The 23842-nt window shown below is 35.1% G+C and overlaps 1 protein-coding gene across 1 annotated transcript; it reads right to left on the minus strand.

Annotated features, from left to right (window-relative positions):
• Positions 1-457: 457 nt before the first annotated feature.
• LOC306869248 (excitatory amino acid transporter 1-like) lies at positions 458-15272 on the minus strand. Its single transcript, XM_079415931.1, has 10 exons — positions 15130-15272; positions 12487-12744; positions 11504-11641; positions 6807-7011; positions 6684-6726; positions 6324-6595; positions 5160-5393; positions 3997-4191; positions 3154-3288; positions 458-1471 (listed from the first exon to the last, which is right to left on the minus strand). The coding sequence occupies exons 2-10, from the start codon at positions 12665-12667 to the stop codon at positions 1261-1263; spliced, it is 1614 nt and encodes a 537-aa protein (XP_079272057.1). The 5' UTR covers positions 12668-12744; positions 15130-15272; the 3' UTR covers positions 458-1260.
• Positions 15273-23842: the final 8570 nt, after the last annotated feature.

Genomic DNA, 23842 nt, shown 5'->3' on the forward strand with positions numbered 1-23842 from the left:
TATTGTGTTTTTATCAGCTGTTTGGACTCTCATTCTGACGGCACCCATTCACTGAGGATGCAAAACAGGTACAAAATATAAGAATAAAACAGGTAATGAGATAAAGGTCTTTTTTTTGTTTCTCTTATACTTGCATTGTTGTATGTTTATCTTATGTTTAACTAGTATGTAGCACCCTGGTCCTGTGAGACACGACATTTCGTTCCACTATATGTCCACACATGTAGCAGAATGACAATAAAGCTCAACTTGAACTTGAACTTGAACTAACGTGAGCAAAATGCTCTTTTTTTATTTATAGATTTCTTTATTTTATTCAAACCGACAGTAATGTAGCACCCTGGTCCTGTGAGACACGACATTTCGTTCCACTATATGTCCACACATGTAGCAGAATGACAATAAAGCTCAACTTGAACTTGAACTTGAACTAACGTGAGCAAAATGCTCTTTTTTTATTTATAGATTTCTTTATTTTATTCAAACCGACAGTAATGTAGCACCCTGGTCCTGTGAGACACGACATTTCGTTCCACTATATGTCCACACATGTAGCAGAATGACAATAAAGCTCAACTTGAACTTGAACTTGAACTAACGTGAGCAAAATGCTCTTTTTTTATTTATAGATTTCTTTATTTTATTCAAACCGACAGTAATCTATAAAAGTCTTGAAATAAGATTATTACATCAGTTGAATGTACAGTTTTTCAAAAACAACTCATGCACGGTCTGACTTCACAGATTCCATATTTTCACTGATATGCTGTAGTTGTGTAGCATGGAAACATCACAATATACTGTTGTTTCTGGATTCACAGCCTCACTTTCCAACTTAAGCTGCCAAAACTTCCCATGTGTTTCATAACAACCAGTTTGAAAATGCTTCTTTTGAACTATTTCTTCTTTTTGAAATCATTTCGCTTATTTAAAATCCTTTTTTTTCCCAGCCCAAGTAGAAGCATCATTGTGAACATATGATTTCCATAATGACATTGGGTTTTTCTCTTGAATTAGCGAAAACAAACCTGCACCTAGAAAATTAGGTCTAATATGTCTAATGTAATCAAACCTATTCCATTTACTCTACAATAAAACAGTTCAAAGAGGACCACACATGTCCATCTCTGCTTGAACTTCAACACATTTAGATGTCTTTGACAGGCATATAAAAAGGCTTGAGATGAATATCAGACTAGCGTCTGACTAAGTCACTAGTGTTTGTACAAAAACTCCAGTTTTTCCTCAGGAAACAGGCAGTTACATTTTGGTCTCACTGTCAGGGATCTTGGCGTTCTCGCACTCGCTCTCCTGAGAGATGAGCTGGTATGACTTCTTGGTCTCGTTCTCCTCCACTACAGAGTTTCCGATCTCGGCGTCGATAGCGCATAGCTCGTGACGTGACAGGTGCTCCACAATGCCAGCACCAATGGAGTCACCCAAAACATTCGTGGTGGTGCGCAGCCGATCTCTGAAACAGCAGATCAAAAAACAAACAGATTTATTTTCATGGTGGAAATATTCTGTGCTTGGTCCAAGCACACCACAAATTCTTATCAAAGCCATCTCCTCATCAATGGGGATTTATTTCTCTGGTTTACACATCTGGATGTTACATGAGCCTTTGTTGTGCTCTGAGGGCCTCATGTAGCTTCCGCTTCAGAAAAACAGTTCCTCCATCTTGTGTGATGTTTTTGCTGACCCATCTTTCCTAGCATGAACGTTCCTGAGAGTCTGAGTCCTCCTCTAGGCCTCACAATGCCTCTTCTGTTCTGTACGCTGCTTTAACCAGCACGTAATCTGAGGACAAGCTCCCTGACTGTACTTGAATTCAACGACTGCTGTTTTGCTCTGAATGTGGTGGGAGTAAAGGCCACAAGAACATGCTATTGGATATGGGTGTATTGTTCAGTGGGTCCTAAACTCATTGGAAGCAGATGTTACATGGCCATATACAATTGGATTATGGGTTATGGAATGTTAAAGATAGAATATCTTGCTGCTCAGCGCTGAAGTTCTGCCTGGGTCTGTGTGAAAGAATATTCACTCAAAGCACCTTCAGAACATCAGCTGAAATTCTCCTGTTCAGGGTTCTCCCACAGCTTTGGATCAATGAATTTCCATGACTTTTCCAGTTATTCTGGATTATGAATGCTGATAAATATTTTTAAAAATTATGTTAGATAGTGGTTACAGTCACAAAGAGGCATTTCTAGCTGATGAAGCCTTTAAATTTAAAACACAAAAAAAATAATATAATTATTAATGTAATTTAATATTTCATTATAAACAATAAAATATTCACTTTTATTAATAATTTTAAATTATTTTTATTAATTTGTATTAATTAAAAATATTTAAATAAAACTTTCTATTACCTTTTAGACAAGTAATTTCCACAAGGACTAGAAATTGTTATAAACTGAACAAAACCTCACAGGTTTCATAATTCACTGCTTAATGAATTAGTAACTCAATTAATAAATTAATTTATTATTCATTAGATTATTAATTATACAACTACAATAAGTATATCCAACCTTACCTGGATACATACGCATGTACTATAGAGCAAATCTAAACTGTTTTATAGTTATATTGGCGCAAAATGTAAACTAGCAGATTACCCATCATTATATGAAAAGTTGAATATAATATAGTATGTACTAGATAGCAAATCTCAACTGCCTGATTGTTTAAATTATCACAAAATGTAAAAATATCAGATCATCTGTTCCATCTTTACTTGACCCTCTAACTCTAGCACTATCTATTCTAATTGTATTTTATCTATGTCTTTTTATTAAAAAATAACAATAATAATAATAATTATCTGTACTGCGTTAGGCTAACCAAGACTTGTAATAGCACTTGCACGTTGTTGCTCTTTTGTTGGTTTTGATTGCTTCTTATGTCCTCATTTGTAAGTCGCTTTGGATAAAAGCGTCTGCTAAATGACTAAATAAATAAATAAATAAATCTCTATATACACTAGGATATACAAAGTTGGACACCCAGTATATTATATCAAACTTTATTATATCTCAGTGTAATGTGCAAGTACACATTGGTTTCCCTGAAAAGTCATATGTGTGATGTATCACACACCAAAAAACTTTAAACGTTTGTAATACACAAAAAAATAGTACTCACAGGAGCCAATCAACTGCGATAATTAGAGTGATGTCATCAGTGGGCAGTCCTACAGAGGTCAGCACTATCACCATGGTAACCAGACCAGCCTGGGGGATTCCAGCAGCACCAATGCTGGCTGCTGTTGCTGTGATGCTTTAAAATTATACAAAGCATGCATTCAAAAATCATTTTTCATCAGATTAATACTAAACTGGTGTGAGAAATCAACTACATTTAAGGCAAGACCTTACAGGCAAAACCATAGTTTTTTTATGCACTGGTCATTTTTGAGATTCTAATAGTGGAAAGAAAACATCAAAAATACAGTGTTTATTGTATTATATTTTGTCTATTTGCATCTGTATATTCAATTACAATACAGTTTTTTAATTGCCGTTTTCTCAAATCAGAAATCTATTTTTGTCTATATTCTAAAAACTTTTACAGGTTCTTAAGGTTTTTTTTAAATATACAGTTTTATTCCTTAACATAATGGGGTTTTTCCCCGAATTTTTCTGACAGTATTTTTGATTTATGGAGTGTTAAAAAAACAGATATCCAAAATATGTGTCAATGTCAAATGTCAAAAATAAAATAAAACTAAAATTTTGATCCTGGCTTTATTCAATGTTCTTTTGTTCTGGAAATGCATGCAAATTAGTGTATTTTAATTAGACAATGCCTAATTTGCATTTTTAAACATTTCAAAAAAACGTGTAGTAGAACAACATTTAACGTCTTAATGTTCTGTGATTAATCAGCTGGGGAAATATGGTGAAATCTGTTAGTTTTCACTGGTGGTGTCTTGCCTTAACTGAATAAGCTCTCAAGGAAAAAGTTCTTTATTTAACCTAACGGTACCTGATGGTTAGGATCTCTCCAAAGTTCAAATCCATGTCATTGACTTGTGCGATGAAGATGGCAGCCAAAGCCTCGTACAGAGCGGTGCCATCCATGTTTATGGTGGCTCCAACAGGCAGCACAAAACGGGTTACACGTTTATCCACATGGTTATTTTCCTCTAGACACTTAAAGGTGATGGGCAGTGTGGCAGAGCTACGGAGAGACAAATTCTGTCATTATTCACGTAGACGTAAGGAAAGTAGCGCTTTTTCAGTGGCGAGTCACAGTGGGATGTCTAGTTCCAACAAACACCTTAAAAATAATCCATATTGAGAACATATACAAACAGCATGTAGTGGGTGACCAAAGTATGAATCACATTCTTATTTGGGTGAAATTTGTGAAACTCTCATTCTAGCGCTACAGCAAAATAACCAACCTAAATTTATTGTAGTAAACTGTAGTAGGCCTAACCATGTTTTTTTTTTTTGGGGGGGGGGGGGGGGGGGGGGGGGTAGTAGAATTGATTTACATTTGTATAACCAGTTTTACTACAAATACTCTGGGTAAACTATCATGGCTTTTTGTGGTTTATTAAGGTTTAACTACAAAAACCATGGGTTTTTTTGGTTTTATTTGTAGTAAAATCGTAATTTACTTTCGTAGCGGCAATCACATTTTACTTGTGTTATGAATAAGAGTGTACAGTCTGTGTTGAATGTGATGAAATAAAAACAGTGTACAGGACATAATGACACAAACGTCTTTTTATAGAGTTGTTCTCGCATATGCGACCAGCATAATTCCAATCACAAACAAATTATGCAATTCTCTTATTATGCAATTCTTATATTGTGCAATTCTCTACAGTAATTCAAAAACAAAGTACTACAAATGTATTGCGATTTCCAAACTATTTAAGCATGAGCTGGTACCATTCAACGTAATGAATAGCTCAAAAAGTCTCCGATATGAATCTGTTTGATGATTCATTTACTAAACTGAATTGTTCAGAGCAGCTACTGAATCAACATCTTATTATTTTAAGTGATATCCGTAACAAGTTATCATTATTTTCAGTGATATCCGTGTCAAAATGATGCAAGCTCTTTGCTAAATTAAATATAATATGTATTAAAATGTATTGTAGTATAGAAAATGATTTTAATTTAAAAGCTCACCTGGAGGAGGTACCGAGTGCAGTGACAAGGGCTTGCAGAAGTCCAGCGATGAACACAAATGGATTTTTACGCGTCACAAGGAAGTAAAGCAAAGGCAGTACGATGACTGCATGTATCAGTAGGCCAATGATGACTGTGATGGTGTACATGCCCAACTGGCCTCCCATTTCTGATATATCATCCATCTCAACTATCTTTCCCGCAATCAGGAACATTATGCCGAGGGGAGCGTACCTGAGGTGGGAAAACAAATTAGTTATTACCGCTTCGGGAAAAAATAGCGGAAAACATACACTTAATTAAGGCAAGGAGAATGTCACTCAGAGCCGTTATTGAGTTCACAACTGAATTCCTTACTGTAATTTTTCCAGTCACATCGGATTCGAAACGGGAACTGTGCTTTGATGTGCTTTTTACATCATCATGAATCACCAGAGAGTGAAAGCATCAAATTTGGAACAAATTTATAATACAAATAACTACGAAAGCTTACAAGTTTACAGCTATAACTTGAAGTGTTGTGGTCCATACTAAATTAGGCCTATTGAGCTATTAAAGGGATAGTTCACCCAAAAATGAAACTTTTGCCTTCATTTACTCACCCTCATGTCATTCCAAACCTGTAGGAGTATCTTTCTTGAAGATGTTGAACATGAAAGGAGATATTTTTGAAGAATGCTGGTAATCAAACAGTAGATGGTCCCCATTTACTTCCATAGTATTTCTTTCCATACAGTGGAAGTCAATGGCTACCAGCAACTGTTTGGTTCTTAAATATTTTTCAAAATATCTTTCTCGGTTTAACATAAGAAAGAAACTCATACAGGTTTGGAACGACTTGAGGGTTTTCATAAAATTGAACTAATCCTTTAAGAATTTTTTGTTCAAGTAAACAGACCCAAATTCAAACGCTGACCTATACATTGCCATATATAGGCCTATTAAATGAATTTATTTAGACTTTAGACACTTTTTTTAACTGACAAACTAATTAAAATATAGACTTATCTATTAGCGTCTTAGCAGAGCAATTCATTATTCCGTTATTTACTATATGAGGGACCATTTTTAACTCTTTCCTCTAATTTCATTAATTAGAAAAACCACTGTTTGTGAAAATCAAGTACATGAGAGCTGAAAACTTTCCCACCCTAAATCACTCACCACATGATAATGGCAACAAGCCTCATGATGGCCTCATTTAGACAGTCAAAGAAATCCCGTAGTGGTTGACCCTGCTCCTTCATGTTCCCAATTATGAAGCCAAAGCACATGGAGAAGACCACGAGTCCGAGCGCGTTGATTCCATTAACCGTTCCCAGCACTGGTATCACCTCTTCACGTTTGAGTTCCTGCGACCCGTTATTCAAACTGAACAATGTCTCGTTCACCAAAACCTTAACTGTGACCACTCGCTTGGCATATTGCGTTTTAAACTGATGAAGGTAGAGAGAATAGAAACAGTTACTTGGTTGTGTTTACCATCTTATAGGAAACTAGATTTTTAGTGGTTAAAAACATCACCTGTTGAGTACACGCTTGCACTAAATTAGGAGGAAACATGTTTCTGTTAAAAATAAAAAAAGAATATAATGTTAGAAAAAAAAAACTTGTAAAATTGTAAATTAAAAATGTACTTCACCATACCTGATAAGATCGAGGAAGGCATCTGCTGGACTGACTTGTTCTATCTTCTCCTGTTTGGTGAATTCGTCTTTAGAGCCTCTTCCCGGGTGGATGATGAGCACCATGACGATCCCGATGAACACAGCGATAATAGTGGTGGTGGTGTAGTAAACTACGGCTCTCAAACCCATCTTCCCTGAAGCTCGACTGTCCAGAGCGGCCATACCTGCACACAGGTGACTGCAATATTAGTTTGTTTCACATGATTCTGTGGATGCATGTGCATATAGTAGGGATGTAACGGTACACGTATTCGTACCGAACGGTTTCGGGACGGGTCTTTCGGTTCGGTACGCATGTGTACAGCATTTTTTTTTCAGGAAATTCAAATAATAAATGTTTTGACAGATAGCTGTATAAACGCCTTGGAGAGCCGAAATGTGATATTATAAACACAACACAAGCATTGACTCTGCATTGATGTAAAGCTGCTTTGACACAATTTGCATTGTTAAAAGCGCTATACAAATAATATTGACTTGACTCGAGCGGCCGCAATCAGCTCCGGTTCCCGAGCCGTGACCATAGGCCGTGACCGACGTGTGCAGAGCGGAGCGCGAGTGAACGCGATCATTCCTTCCTCTGTACTTTAATGGGAATAAACATGACTGAACATCTCATGCCTCATGTAATTACTCAATCAGTGTTTCAACCGTGGAAAGACGTCAACAAAACAGCGTGGAAATAAACGGAGTGTCTATTTACACTAAGTGCAAATAGCCCGCCTTGTTGGCAGACGCTATTTACACTCACTCCGCTCACCAAAGCCTGATTGGGCAGTCAACAATAAAAAAAAGATGGTCATGTGACATCAGTTTCAGTGGCATAGATGGTTAGGCGCGTGCTTTTTCCAAACTTTTTTTTCTCCCTTTTCAAATCTCATATCGCATCAGATTTATTTTCAATAAAAATGAAGGAAATAATCAAAAATTTGAAAATAAAGTATGGGGTAGGGTTAGGGTAGGTGTAGATTATTGTCCCAATGAGAATATACATTTAATAATTTGAATTAAAATTATAATTTACACTCAATACGTTATTATTGGGTACTGTTTTATAATGTATTACAATACTGAGGTGCAGATAATTGCAACTATTTGCAATAAGTAGTATAAATACCAGAAAATCTTTCTATTTTAACAGTGTAAATAGAATCTATAGCTAAGAACATATGTTATTTGCACTTTGTGTACATCTACATGCCTGGCCAATAAAGCTCATTCTGATTCTGATGTAAAAGGGCTCCCTATAGCTTTGGTATATACAAGAGGTAGATACAACTGAATGTATTTAAAGAAAGAGCAACTTGTTCAGTAAACCACTGTTTATTAAAAAAGTTTTCCCCCTGCTGTACCAAAACCATACCGAATCCTGACGTTAAAACTGAGGTATGTACCAAACGGTCATATTTGTGTACCGTTACACCCCTAGCATATAGTGATGCACGCAACAGCATATACTGGATATACAACCGCATATACATACAATGTCAGTGAAAAGGTTGGAAATACCAACTCATTGTACACAAGCATTCAAAGATAAGGTAAGATTTTTTCGTCACACTTTAGTTTAAGGTCCAACTATCACCATTAACTAACTATTAACTATGACTTCTGCTTCAGTAAACTCCTAATTTGCTGCTTATTAATAGTTAGTGAGGTAGTTAAGTTTAGGTATGAGGTTAAGGGATCTAAAATATGGTCATGCATTAATATGTGCTTTTTACATACTAATAAACAGCCAATATGCCATGAGTGATAAACTACTAGTTAATAGTGAGAATTGGTCTTTAAAATAAAGTGTTAGTTTTTGTTTTTTTTTGTTTTTTTATGCTCAAGGGCTTCATTTATTTGATCAAAACTACAGTAAAAAAAACTGTAAAATTGTGAGATATTACAATTGAAAATATTTTTTTTATTGTAATATAGTTTAAAATGTCATTTATTCCTGTGATCAAAGCTGAACTTTCAGCATCATTACCAAAGTCTTCAGTGTCACATGATCTTTCAGAAATAATTATGATTTGCTACTCATGATACATTATAATTATCAATATTTAAAACAGTTGTGATGCTTAATATTTTTATGGAAAAAAACGCTGATGTTCAGTATATTTTTATTAATTTAAAGGTAAAAAAACAGCATTTTTTTACAAATTGAAATCTAAAACAACTTACACATTTGATCAATTTCATGCATCCTTGTTGAATAAAAGTATTAATTTAAATGAAATAAAATCTTACTGACCCCCAAACCTTCGAATGGTAAAATACATTATGACTATTTTAGACTTATTTGGATATTACGTTATCAAATCTATGAAATAACACAAATGGCAGGAATTATCGTTTGACTCCAAAATGTGAAACTCTCTTATTTGAGCTTCTTTGTCTAGATTTTGCAAGTTTTTGGGCTGATTTGTCTTCACACTTAAGTCTATAGTTGTTGAATTAAAAGTTTTTAAAGGACATACAATTTATATTTGTCTACAAAAGACGTTTTCAGACAAAAAATAAAATCAGTCAAATTCAGTGTGAAATTCAGAAAGAAAGAAAGAAAGTCTCTACATTGATGATCAACAACAATAGCTTGTATAAGAGTCAGACAGTATATTTCCTGAAGGTCACTGACCACGACTGCCATTCAGCATTTCTCTCTATAGGACAGAAACAGCTATTGTATTGAACTAAGTATGTCTTCCATTATTGTGTATGGTGCATGTGTGTGTGTGTCTGATCCTAAGTAGTGATCTCACGGCCCCCAACCCTATAAAACCCCTCAGCTTTACACCCCACAGTGGCCTGGGAACCTTCTGCACAGGGCATGTTCTCGTCCTGCTGCTCTCATTAGTTCTTGTCTCCATGGTAACAATGACTTCCCCACCAGAGTCTTATAAAATCTTATTCTCCTATACCGCAGAGTAATTACCTCACATATACACACACACACACACAGTCTTCAAAGACGAATTGTGTGTGACCCTCACAAAGAAACTCATCTAATGAGAGCTCAATCTCAAGCTCAATCAGCAAACGGCCAGAATTTGCCAAAAAACTAAGTCTGAAGTAGCTGTTTAATCAAAAATTAAAATATTAAACTGCAGCAGGTGAAGATTTTTTAGTTTCTCTACTTCATTTCCCTCAGGTTATAATGCATTCAATATATAGCAGTAACAACTCTCTCTGCATGGCATTCATTTACACATCAAACTTCGTTTATAGTAATAATACACTACATTTTTAATCACAGTGACAAATCCAACTCATTTTTGCTTTGTAACTATATGGCCACGCAGCCAGTGAACAACACTTCCCACAGATTTTCAAATCGGTGTCACTGGCCGCCTCTAAAGTTGGCCCTCGTTTTAGCTTTTACAGATTTGGTTGACCCGATGGCATGCTGTGATGCACCATATGAGTGTGTGTGTGTGTGTGTGTGTGTGTGTGTGTTTATGTTTTGAGTGTTTGATCTGAATGGACCTCTACTGTGTCATTGATGTTCAGCCTTGTGACTGTGCAAGTGAGAGCAAGACAGAAACAAACAGCGTACATCTGAGAAAATCTTTAAAGACAGCTGCAATAAGTCGATATGAAATCAAAACAGTCTCGATTTACTTAATACACATTTCTGGTCCTATTGCAAATGACATTCCAAATAAGTCAACATTATTCCAAAGAAAAACAAATACTTTCATCAAAATGTAATAATTTGCTCCACCTCTTCCCTTTTCAGAGGAAATCATGAATATCTTTTACTTTTTAACCCCTTTGCTCCAGCCATCTAACTCCATTCTGGTATGTAACAGCCACATTTCACAATCCAATCAATTTTTGCTAGATAAAATCAAGCCCTGCCATAGTTTTTCACTCATGTTAGTAAAATGACTCATGATGAATGGTGTTTCATGTGGGCTCTATAGCATAAAAGCAGCTGTTTAACTATCAAAGATGGACAAAAATGAAAAGCATTGTCTTTTTTATTCTATATAAGCTGTGTTTGTGCCACACGGCAGCCATCTAATCTGCCTGGAAACTGTTTGCGGCTTTATTTAGAAAGCATCTAATGCTATTTATACACAGAGAATGTGTGTGTGTGAGAGAGAGATGACTGAAAGGAGCTTTTGTTCATTTCTCCGTATGGTCACTTTGACCTTTGACCTCTTGTCTGTTTGTAAAGTGACCATCAAAGCGCTGACCTCACACACGTGCTCACCTGCTCTATGTTGAACCTGCTGTAACCTTCCTAAACAAAACAGGCCTAGAAGCTGAACTAGCCTTGTTGAAGATCTCAAAACTAACTGAATTCTTCTTAAAACTATTATATTCTTAGGCGTATATGGTTTTGCAAATACATTTACAGCTGAAAAAACAGAATTGCTTCAGCTGCACGAGTGACATAACATTGACATCAATAATCTAATTATTTAACTTATTCCGAATAAGACAGTATTATGATTAATGTTCCCGTTTTACATGTTATAGCACATAGATCGATTAATGGCATGTGTCATTACGTCACCACGCGACGCCATCCGACGTCACTATCTGCTGTCCCATTTGAGCCTGACCAAATCAGACTGGGCCCGTCCCCGTCCCCTGCATCATGTGTTTGTCTCAGACTCATGCTCAGTGCCTGGTGGCACCGCAGCGGCCCCGTACCTGTGATTAAACTGGACACCAGCAGAGGGAGCACCAGCATCTGCAGCATTCTCATCAGCAGCTCTCCAGGAAAAGAGAAGTATTTCACCTGTCGATAGGACATTTTATACGGCCGCAGTCCGAATCCCAGAATTATACCTGTGAGAAAAACACACATGCACCTTTAATTGATCTGTAAAAAAACTTTTGCATTTAGCTTTTCTTTTTTTTTTTAAGCTGGAGTGTTATTATATACCTAAATAGAAGAAAAAAAATGATTGTGAAATAGTTTAAGTGTGTTGTACTGTGCCAGTGCTAAAGTCAGAGCACAATACTGTCTGTCAAAACAAACCTAAAGAAAAGCTAATGGAATTTTTATCACAATTTGGAACTAATCATAATGGGATCCCAAGAGAAACAGGATATTATTATGCATTTAATTCTACTGAAATGTTCAGTATTGCTTTACAATTTTTTTAAAGGCTAAGGTTCAGTGTTTTATGATATCCTATACAAAAAATAAAATCTAATATATAAGATGTTGTTGAATATGATGATGGCATAACAAAATACTTGCTAAATAATGCCGTATGACATTATTCCCTGAAACATTGATGTATGTAATGTAAATTAAGCAGATTAATCCACCATTATTTGGCCATTTTGAAATTCACAATTTAAAAATTTAACACACACACTAAATATATTAAGGTTATTTTATGTAAAATTAAACTTATAAAATTGTGAATTCAAAATAAATATTTAGTAATATGCATTTTTTGCTTTATATTAAATTTAGCTTATTAATATTACATTTGAACCTTTATATTTAATTCCATTTTTTATTATTTATTTGATTAAATTTCTACTTTTATTTAATTGTATGCAATTTTTACTTTTATATTTATTTGCATTTTGATTCAGTTCCAATATTATGTAAACCTGTTTTTCCCTTTCAGAGTAGTATGCACAGACAGTCATCTCAACATCAAACATCATCTCACCAATGATGACGGCAGCGACTGTGAAGATGACGAAGGCATTCCGCCTGAAGAAGCCTCTGACGTCATCAGTGGTGATGTTCTGCACGGTGTTGCGCGCCCGCTGTGAGCGCTCTGTGAAGCCGTCCCGCAGCTGCTGCACTCTGCTGCGCTGCAGACGCGTCTCTCCGTTACTCTGAGTCATGCCTGATGGGGGCGCCACACCGGACACACCAGACTCCGTTGAACGATTAACGGGAAACACTCCGCTTCGGACAATAACTGCAGAGAACAACATACAGGTAACCTCTCTAATGCAATTTCCAGCTAAATCATAATAATAACTCAATTTTTTAATTTTCTTACGAAATTGTGAGTGCACCAGAAAAAAAAGTGGTGTAGGATTTACATTGAAATAATTGTCATTCAGTAATTACTAGTAAATTTCACAAAAAATGTCAAAGATCCAGCAATAACGTTGAATGAAACGTGAAATTTTAGAAGGTTTTACAAAACATTTTCAAAAATTGCCACCACAGTATGTTGTGAGGAGCTGAAATTGTGTTTGCATCACTGCACTGTAAAAAAATTATTTTGTTATACTTGTAAATTTGTAAATAAAATAAGGATTATTGGAGTATGTTTAAAGGGGTCCTATTGTGCTCTTTTACAAAGTCTTGATTTTGTTTTGGGGGTGTACTAGAACATGCTCTCATGCTTGGTGGTTTGAAATCACATTATTTTTCACATAATTTACATTATTACAATACATTTCTCCCCAGCCTGACACAAACGACTCGATTAGTTCCGGGTTTGACGAAGGCAAAACGAAATGTGTTGTGATTGGTTAGCTGTCCCAGTGCGTTGCGATTGGCGAACGGTGTTTCTGTACTGCCCTGCCCCTTGCTAAAACAGCAAGTTCGTCTATATTGCTAAATCAATATTGAGGATCACGCAGAACCTTTGCATGCACGGATATTGCAAGACATATTAAAGTGGTAACGTTATTGCTGTTGGAGCGGTAGAGCTCAAGGTTTCCCCGGTTTCCGCTCACAAACGCTGCTTTATCAGACATTATATGCAAGATGAAATTAAAATTACATTCAAAATTTTCTGAAGACAGTCGGTTTCCTTCAGAAATACAGTGATATAAAACCACCAGCCCCGGGTTTCGACATTGAAACGTGCAGCGCTCAACCAAGCGTTCTCCCCACCCGCCAACCATTCCAAGTCCATAGGCGGGATTTATTTTAATGATATTCTAATGGGCCTCTTTGTGATGTCACAAATACAGGAAAACAACTTTGTAGTCCAAACAAGCCATTCGCTGTAGTTCTTGAAAAGGGATTTTTAAAAAACGAAATATCTCCCTTTGGAGTGGACTTTGAGATTTGTAACTTTGTAGATCTTTTTATGCCCAAACATACACACTACACACTGACTAAAATTCAAAAAGTGAAAAAGCATAATAGGACCCCTTTAAAAAATACTATTTCACACTTTCTAATTCAATATTTATTTTTAATTCTGTGTGTTACTTGCAGTTTCTCTGTATTTATTTTGTGAAATTTACTAGCAATTTCTGTGTGAAAAATGTTTTTACGGTAGGTGTCTGCAAATTAAACGATTGGATTGGTCTGTGTCATGTTTTAGCTTGTTTTATCATCTGCAAAGTGGAAATTATGAATCACACCTTCAAGATATGTAATAGCACACTTCTCCTTAACAGACCACAAGATTTAAGGCCTCAACAGTGCATGCCGTATTAATACAATCAGTGTTAGTGGTTTGTTCAAATCACTAACCTTAAGTATGAGCAACAACGATAGTGATGCTTGCCTAAAACTAAAACACTTAAAACAAATCTAAACTGTAAAAAAAAAAGATAATTTTTCACTGTTTAAAAAAAAAAGAGTCCATTTTACAAGAAAATACTTTTTCAGTTTTTCTACAACAAAATTTCATGTTAATTCAGTGTGTAACTTTCCGTTTCTTGCAATTATTTGTGAGATTTACAAGCAATTTCTGAGTGAAAATTGTATTGACACCATTTTTTTTTTTTTAAATGTAACCTAAATTAAATAAATTCTTTCACTCTTAAAAAAATAAAAGGTTCCAAAAGGGTTTTTCACAACAGTTCCATAGAAGAACCATTTTTGATTCGGTTCCCCAAAGAACCTTTGAGTTGGAGAACCATTTTTTTCCCAGTGTGAAAAACATTTGATAATCTAAAGAACTTTTTTTGTTCTATGAATATTAAAGGATCTTCATGGAACCATCGATGCCAATAAAGAACCTTTATTTTTAAGAGTCTAAAGAACCTTTTGTGGTTCCATGGATCCATTGATGCCAATAAGGAACCAATATATCCAAACTTCACCAACTAATTTTAATTTGACTAAAAGTCCCTCTCAGTCAGGACATTAACTTCTTGTACACTTTGCACACAAACAGTCACAATGCAAACAACTTTAGCACATCAGCACAGGTCTCTGAAACCCAGCCAGATGCATCTGCGCTCAAAAAGTTACAAAGTACTCCTACTATCTTTAAACGTGTGCTAGGAACACAGCCAGACCAAACATTGCTACTCTCCCTCTCACACACTTGGACTCACATGGTCTGAGAAAACTCCCACATTTAGAACAATAACTGACAGTTACTCACATCAAAATAAGTGATTCGGTCCAACCCTTCCTCTGATGAAGACCCTCTGCGCTGAGAGCCTGGAGAGAAGTGTGTACTTAGAAAGAAAATCGCAGGAGTTTGCAAGGAAGGGACTGTAAGCGTGAAGAGTGTGAGTGAGAGGGACTGAGAAGAGCCAATAACAGAGGGGAGGGAAGCTGAGAAGGGGCGGAGCATGCTGCAAAAGAGAAGCTCTTTCACACTGAGGAGGAACTGCCAGCTCAACTGTGGGAGGGGCTTTGGAAAGAGCTCCTCCCACTTTAGATGAAGAGATGGAGGGAAAGCATGTGTTTGTTTTCACATGCAGTTAGAGCCACATGGTCTGACACCACTCTGTATGAAAAGATTTTTCCCCACAACTTCTAACAAATTTGATCACCTAATGTGAACATCTAATGTGAGATGCTCTTTGGATCATTTTCAAGTCATCTAGAACATGTTCATCAAGTCTTGTAGCAACTTGTCAGCTCTACTCCAAGTCAATTAAAATGATATTCACAACCCATTTCACTTGCATAATCTGACATGTTTGGGTGAAGCGAGGTATTCAACAGAAAAACAAATGTAGGAGTGAGGTGATTTTGGTGGCGGGGGTATCAAAGTTGTGGAGCTTGTTTAATAAAAAGATAAATTGATGAAAAAATAAATGTTTTGTATATATAGTTTATGAATAATTGTAGAAGTTTAGCAGTGAATGTGCTGTGTGAGCAAATTATATATTGTACATGAAAATATATAAAAGTATATAAAAAAATAAAAATAAAATTAGTTTCTTTGTTTAATACATGTTTATTGTTGCAATGAAAAACAGAGACCTGTATGATCAAACATTAAATATATATAAATATTTTAAATGAATTTAAAGTTCATTATTTTAATTAATTTTAGTACATGCTATGCTGTAATGAAAAAGCAGTTGCTTATCTGTGCAAATATTAAATATACATAAAATATTTATAAAAGAAAAGTTTTATTTGATTATTTATTCATGTTCATTTATTACATAACATTAAATATATTTTACTTTTTTAAGTTAAAAAACTTTAGTTTAGTTTTTTTTATAATTTATTTATTTATTCAACTAATACATGTTTGTTGCTGTTATGAAAAAACATTTTTTAAAGTGTATAAAGGACCAGTTTTATTCCTTTGTTTATTTTTTCATGTAATACATATTTGTTTTTTTAATGCTTTGGCAAGATTGTGCTATTCTGTCATGCCAATAAAGCTAATTTGAAATTAACTTAATTAAATCTAATATGATTTAGTTTTTAATACAATCCATGTTTTCTTTGAAGTGTTATTGTCTTTCTGAAAACTTTCTTGGTTTTGTGTCATCAGTCCATTTGTCATTTAAAACTTGCAAACGAGCTGAGTGGGATGATATATGACATTGTGTGGTTTGGTTTTTGGCACCAAGAAAGAGTGACTGGAGTGAAATCTGGCTGCTGATCAGATAAGATCCGCAGCTCCGTTTGCACCGGCTCTCTCGTCTTTTCAGGAAGTCAGAGTTTCATCATATGTCCGGTGAATGGGAAACTCACAGAGGAACTGTCTATGCTAAGAACAGACACTCAGAGCAGAACGGAGAGGTTAATGTGAGAATTTTAAATAATTACAAACTGTATTTTAATTGATTTGAAAGGAAACATGGTGTTTCAAGAAATTTGCACAACAATGAGTGCTGGAATAGTTAGAGTGTGTACAGGTTTATATATCCTGGTGGGGACTTAAACCTGAATACAAAGACTCATGGGGACTTGTGTCATGATGGGGACAGAAGCTTATAAATCATACAGAATGAGTTTATTTGTAGGGTTTAGGTGTAGGGTGATAGAAAATGTGGGTTGTACAGTATAAAAACCATTATGCCTATGGAGAGTTCCTACAAGGATAGCTGACCAGACTCTCTCACTCGGTGTGTGTGTGTGTGTGTGTGTGTATTCTCCTGTGTGCCTATACTCCGTTTCAACACCTTTTCAGCAGCGTCTGCCTCACCTGGAGAAAAACTAGCTCAGGTGAGCAGAATAACTCTGAACACTGTCTGCTAAAAGCCCTAAAGGGGCTCATTACAAGAGATTGGGCAACCCTGAGTGACATTATAGTTATTTCACCTGATGATTGTGATGGTGGTATCAGATGACTCTGCAATGCTTACTATAATGGAAATAAAGTTGTCAAATGTAAGCCTTCTAAGTGTAATTTTCTCATTTTAAAATACTTCCTCCTATCCCGGATTAATATGCAAAGACAATTGGGTTAACAAGTGGGTTGTTGGTTAATTTTGCTAAAAAAAAGTGTGGATCTTTTGAATTTTTTTTCGTGATGAAGAAATTACACACTTCAGTTTAAAAATGTGGGGGTAGAAAATTACTCTGTAATGAATACTTCTCTTTTGGCATCTATAATTCTTACCCTTTGACATTTCATTATATTCAAGGCATGTGGTTCTCTATATGAACAAACACTAAATATATTTTAAATAGAAAAGTTAAACAGAATTTCTTTATTAAAAAGTTCTCATTCATTCATTAATCCATAATTGTAATACATGTGTTATGGAGCCGACGAGACGTACGGATCCATGTGCAAAGCTTTATTCAGAGACGTGGTCATGAAACAGGCATGGATTCAATAATGGCAAACAGGTACAACACAGGCAAGACAAAGAGTAATCCTAGGACAAGCGTGGGTCTTCGATCAGCGAACAATATCCAACAGGGCAAGGCAACAAGATAATACAGGTCCAAGCGAGGTGCAAAAAGAGTCCGAAACAGCAGGCAAAGGGTTAATCCAAGATACACAGGCAGGAGATCAGTAAACAGGAAACAAGGCGACACGAAATGACTAGACTTAGACTAGAACTAGGCTCCGTAAGGCATAATAATATAACATATTTATTATTACTATTATTTACATTTTATTTTATGTTAAATAAAAGATTCCAAAGACATTGATTGAATGTGAAGTAAATAACTACAAACGTGAAAATTTATAAAGCTGCATAATCTAATACAAAAGCCAAGCAGTTACTTGCAGTTTATTCTAGTAGTGTTTACTGTTATAACATCTTGTGCATTGTTTACAGATATTTTTGTATGATAAAGTAACCATAAGATATTAACTAGATAACCATAATTGTTCAGATTATTTCAATTAATCTGTTCAAATAAAGTATCTGACACACAGTAAATGGGCATTGTATGTCAAAATAATAAGAATAAGAATAAGAATTGTATTGTATGTCAAAATAATAATAATAAGAATAAGAATTGTATTGTATGTCAAAAACAAAAACAACAAAACCCTCAGTTCCATGGTGGTAAAGTTCATTTCTGAGCCTGAAGTAAAGGCAACTATAGGTGGAGGGGTGAACGCGGGGTTAGGAAGTCATTTTGATAGAGTTTGCCATTGTAAAGTCTTTGAGGGACACATACAAGCACACAGCGGGTCAGGGGCATTTTGGGAAATGACAAAAGAGGGACGTCTGAATTAGGAGCTGAGTAACTTAGATTTGGAGTTTCCATGGAAACACTAGCTGGGGACGAACGGCGAGACTGGGAAACATCTGCTTGTGTCTGCTTTCTGTTCAGCTTTCTTACTGAATGCAGAAGAGAAGAACCAGTTATTAGGAGTTTCATAGCAGAATTTTCTTACTCGTTTTAACAGCATGAGTCAGGAGATGACACATTTGTTTTTAATAGATGTAATCTATGCAGGTGAATCAATACAGTGAGGTTAAACTAAGGTAAGAGGCGGGCTTGACTGTTTTAGGGCAGCGGATATATGGGAAGTGTGACATCATTGAAGAGTGAGTGTGGACACATGACTGCAGGCGAACGCCAGATAATTTTGATGCATCATGTGTATTAAAAACCAGGAATCAGTTAAGTCAGATAACAGTCTCATGAACCACCATAATAAAACAACAACAACAACAACAAATGTTTCTTATGCTTATCAAGGCTGCATTTATTTAACCAAGCCTACAGAAAAAAAACATAATTTGTGAAATATTATTGCAATAACAGTTGTCTATTTTAATATACTTTAAAATATTATTTATTCCTGTGAAGCAAAGCTGAATTTTCAGCATCATTACTCCAGTCTTCAGTGTCATATGATCTGTCAGAAATCATTCTAATATGCTGATTTATAATTAATGAATGAAACACAGATATTTTTTGGGACCTGTGATACTTTTTTCAGGATTCTTTGATAAACAAAAAGTTAAAAAGAACAGTGTTTATTCAAAATATAAATTTTGTGTTACAATATACACTACTATTCAAAAGTTTGGGGTCAGTCAATTTTTTCAAATTTTTTAAAGAAATTAATACTTTTATTCAGGATGTTAAATGGATAAAAAGGTGATAGAAAATATTTCTATGTAGAATTAATGCTGTTCTTTTAAACATTTTATTCATCAAAGAATCAAAGAAAAAGTATCCCCCCCCCCTCCAAAAAATAAACTATAATTTAAGCAGCACAACAGTTTCAACACTGAAAATAAATCAGATTATTAGAATGATTTCTGAAGGATCATGTGACACTGAAGACTGGAATTGGTTGATGAAAATTCAGAGAAATTAAAAAACATAAAAAATCTTACTGATCCCAAAGTTTTGAACGGCACTGTTTATATTTATTTTTTTATATACATATATAATGCTATAAAATGCTGGCACTTGGGATATTTAAATCTTACATATACATATATTCTTCAATTGTTCTATAGTTTGGAAGGTGAAAAAGAAAGTGCATCTGATATCTTATCACTCAGGTCTGTAGCTCAAACAGTGTGGACCAAAGTCTGCACCAGAAGTTCAAACTTAGGGTTAGAGATTTGCTCCAACTCCCAGGGAACATTACATCACTTTCGTTCACTGTCCGTCCCCACCAAGAAGACCTTTAAAACCTGTCTGCCTCTCTGCTGCATTATGGCCATGTATCTCAGACCGGTGAGACAGGGTGGGGGTTTCCCAGGGGACAGGGCTGTATTTGGGGCAGGTGATGCGATCCGTTCTCCTCTCTACCCTCCAGAGAACAGAGACAGTGGGAACGCAGGGAGTTATGGGGCGGCTTTGTGCGGCCGTGGCATTGTGGAGCCAGGGTTCCCAGGATCAAACTTCAAACATAACCTCCCCATGCTGCTGCACTGTTGTTATGCTGCACTCGCAGGACAACGAGAGCTAAGTACATTGGCTCTGAATGGAAGGAGGGAGATCAGCTCACTAAAACACTGCTTGTGGACCGGCGCTCACGCTGAAACACCCTGTGAATTAATTAAGCACGGCTGATCCTGAGTCAGAAGTCTAGCGTACATGTCGTCAATATGATTTCTTTATGAGTCTGTGATTTGTTTGCTCGGTTTAATGTCTGCCAGATATCTGCTGCTTATGCATCTGCATGTATTTGTGTTTAAACAAGTGCAGTCTGAAAGATTTGGACACCAACTCATTATTATTATGACTATTATCAACATTTCAGAATACTACAGCAATCAAAACAATGAAACACATGGAATTACATTGTGAACATAACATTTTACTTATAATTTAGCTTCTTTTTTCAAATGGGATGCTATTTAAACACTCTTGAAGGAACATGTATGATGGTCACTCTTTGGCTGCTTTTTGCAACAAATCCATTTTTAATATATATTGTTTTTTAAAACATCAACATAACAAAATTACTAAAAATTAAGCTCAAATTAAAATTATAAAAATAAAAGCTAATTCAAAATATTTTTTGCCATGGCAACTAACTGTTTAAAGTTGGAAACACAAAACTGGAAATACATGAAAACTAAAACTGAACTGAAACTAATACTGAAATAAAAATTATTTCAACATAAATAGAAATACATAAAAAAATAAAAAAGCACATAACAAAACTACTAAAAATTAAATAAGGACAATGGAATGTAATATATATTGTAGACTATTATTACACATTATTGTTAATTGAAATAACGCTGAAATAAAAGAATATAACACTAAACAAAAAAATCTAAAATCGTATTTAAAGCACCTATCAAAAATGCAATATATAGTAAACTAAAATTAAAGCTGAAAATATAAAAATAATAGCTCATTCCAAATATTAATAGGGGGGTGTTGACCGTTTAAGTTGAAACACAAAAATTACTAACTAAAAATAAATCTGCATAAAGGCTAATTCGAAATGATACAGTATAGAACAAATGGGAAATGTTGCCTGTTTAAGTTGAAACACTTAAATTGCTAATTGAAAATAAAATTTAAATAAAGCTAAATAGTAATATTTAAAAGCTAAAAAAAAAACATAAGCACATAACAAAACTGAAAGTCTTCAAATAAAAGCTAATTCAAAATATTAGGCTACTAAAAACTAAAATGTGAAATGTTGCCTTGGCAAATAACATTTTAAACGGATAGTTCACCCACAAATTAAAATTTGCTGTTAATTTACTCACCCTCAGGCCATCCGAGATGTAGGTGACTTTTTTCTTGTCAAGTTTTTGAGAATGAAAAAGGCATATAACACAAAATTAATATTGAGGTTTTATGAAGCAAAACGATTGGTATGTGCAAGAAACTGAACATTATTTACAACATTATTAGGCCTAATGTTACCTGTAGCCTGATCCATAGCCTCAGGAAAATGAAGAGGTCCAATTCTTGTTCATTTCAATAAAGTGATGCCAAATTAAGTAATGAATAGCCTGCGCAATTATATTATTAACACAACCAATAATGATGTTAAAGTGGACGTTTTACATGTTCAAAACATAGGCTATAAAATGAACAAACCTCATCTGTCTTATAGCATCATTTTCTTACTCGTTTTAACAGCATGTCTTCATCTGTTCCCCCTTTTACCCTAAACAAAGAGAAACCATAAAAACTTTAATGTCACCCCTTCAATGAAGTGCTCGGTTCGCGCATGCGCACATCTGCGGCTCATCGGTCCTCGGGCCGAGTCGGAACTGATTCGATTTGATGAACAAAGAACCAGTTCAAAAGAACCTAATTATTGAATCATTCATTGAATGATTCGGAGAAACACTAAAATTACTAAAACAATTTAACTAAAATAAAACTGAAAATATAATGTGTAAATACTAGCCTACTAACCTGGTTAAGAGTGGTTAAGAGTGGTTAAGAGTGGTTAAGAGTGGTTAGCAGTGGTTAAGAGTAGTTAACAGTGGTTAAGAGTGGTTAACAGTGGTTAAGAGTGGTTAAGAGTAGTTAACAGTGGTTAAGAGTAGTTAACAGTGGTTAAGAGTGGTTAACAGTGGTTAAGAGTGGTTAGCAGTGGTTAAGAGTGGTTAAGAGTGGTTAAGAGTAGTTAACAGTGGTTAAGAGTGGTTAGCAGTGGTTAAGAGTGGTTAACAGTGGTTAAGAGTGGTTAAGAGTAGTTAACAGTGGTTAAGAGTGGTTAACAGTGGTTAAGAGTAGTTAACAGTGGTTAAGAGTGGTTAAGAGTAGTTAACAGTGGTTAAGAGTGGTTAACAGTGGTTAAGAGTGGTTAGCAGTGGTTAAGAGTGGTTAACAGTGGTTAAGAGTGGTTAGCAGTGGTTAAGAGTGGTTAAGAGTGGTTAAGAGTAGTTAACAGTGGTTAACAGTGGTTAAGAGTGGTTAAAAGTGGTTAATAGTGGTTGTTGTGTGGTTCTTCACCAGTTAATAATGAAGTGCTGTGCCTCTGTGAATCAGGATCAGTTTGCAGCAGGTTTTGTGTGCTGCATGTTTTAGGTTTCTCTCTCTAACAAGAGCTCAAGAGCGCCTTCTTTCATTTTTAAACGATGCGGTTTGTCATATTTCATGTAATAAGCCAAGATTAACAATAGCAGTTTATAATGGAGAGAATATAAAGGCTCTTGGTGTAACAATAGCACTTTATGGGTCTTCTCAGGCGTCTGATTTCTTTGTCAATCATCAGAGAGAGCCTGAAATCCAGCCGTGGGAAGACAAAACCAACTAAATGGATGAATGGCTTTCAAAGTCATTGTAGAGATGGAACAAGAAACAAATTCATTTTAAAATAAAAACAGACATGTATAACAGCGCATTTTCATATCGGACAAAATCAAAACGCTAAAAGCGTCACCTAGTGGACAAATCAGACACGCGCGTCCAAACTGTAGTGATGAAACATGTACATGATATTAATGCTAAATATCGCCACCTAGTGAACAAATCAGGCAAAGAACACTATGTACCGGCAAAAAACAAACTAGTATTAATTTATTGTCTAAAGGTTTATGCTTAAATTCTAGAAAATTGTTTTAGGCACACAGAAAAAAAAGTATTTTACAAAATGTTTTTAAATGGATTATTTGAAATGGCTAGTAAAGGAAAATCACCTTACAAATATCTATCTATCTATCTATCTATCTATCTATCTATCTAATTTCTAATTCAAAGGGAAACAAGCACATAACAAAATTACTAAAAATTAAGCTAAAATTAAAACTGAAATTATAAAAATAAGAGCTAATTCAAAATAATTAATTTTAAAAAATGTTGCCATGGCAACTAACTGTTTAAAGTTGGAAACACAAAACTGGAAATACATGAAAACTAAAACTGAACTGAAACTAATACTGAAATAAAAAATATTTAAACATAAATAGAAATACATAAAAAAATAAAAAAGCACATAAAAATACTAAAAATTAAATGAGGACAATGGAAGCAATCAAAATCAACCA

This window comes from Barbus barbus (assembly GCF_936440315.1).
Source record: "Barbus barbus genome assembly, chromosome: 5".
Classification (NCBI taxonomy): Eukaryota; Metazoa; Chordata; class Actinopteri; order Cypriniformes; family Cyprinidae; genus Barbus; species Barbus barbus.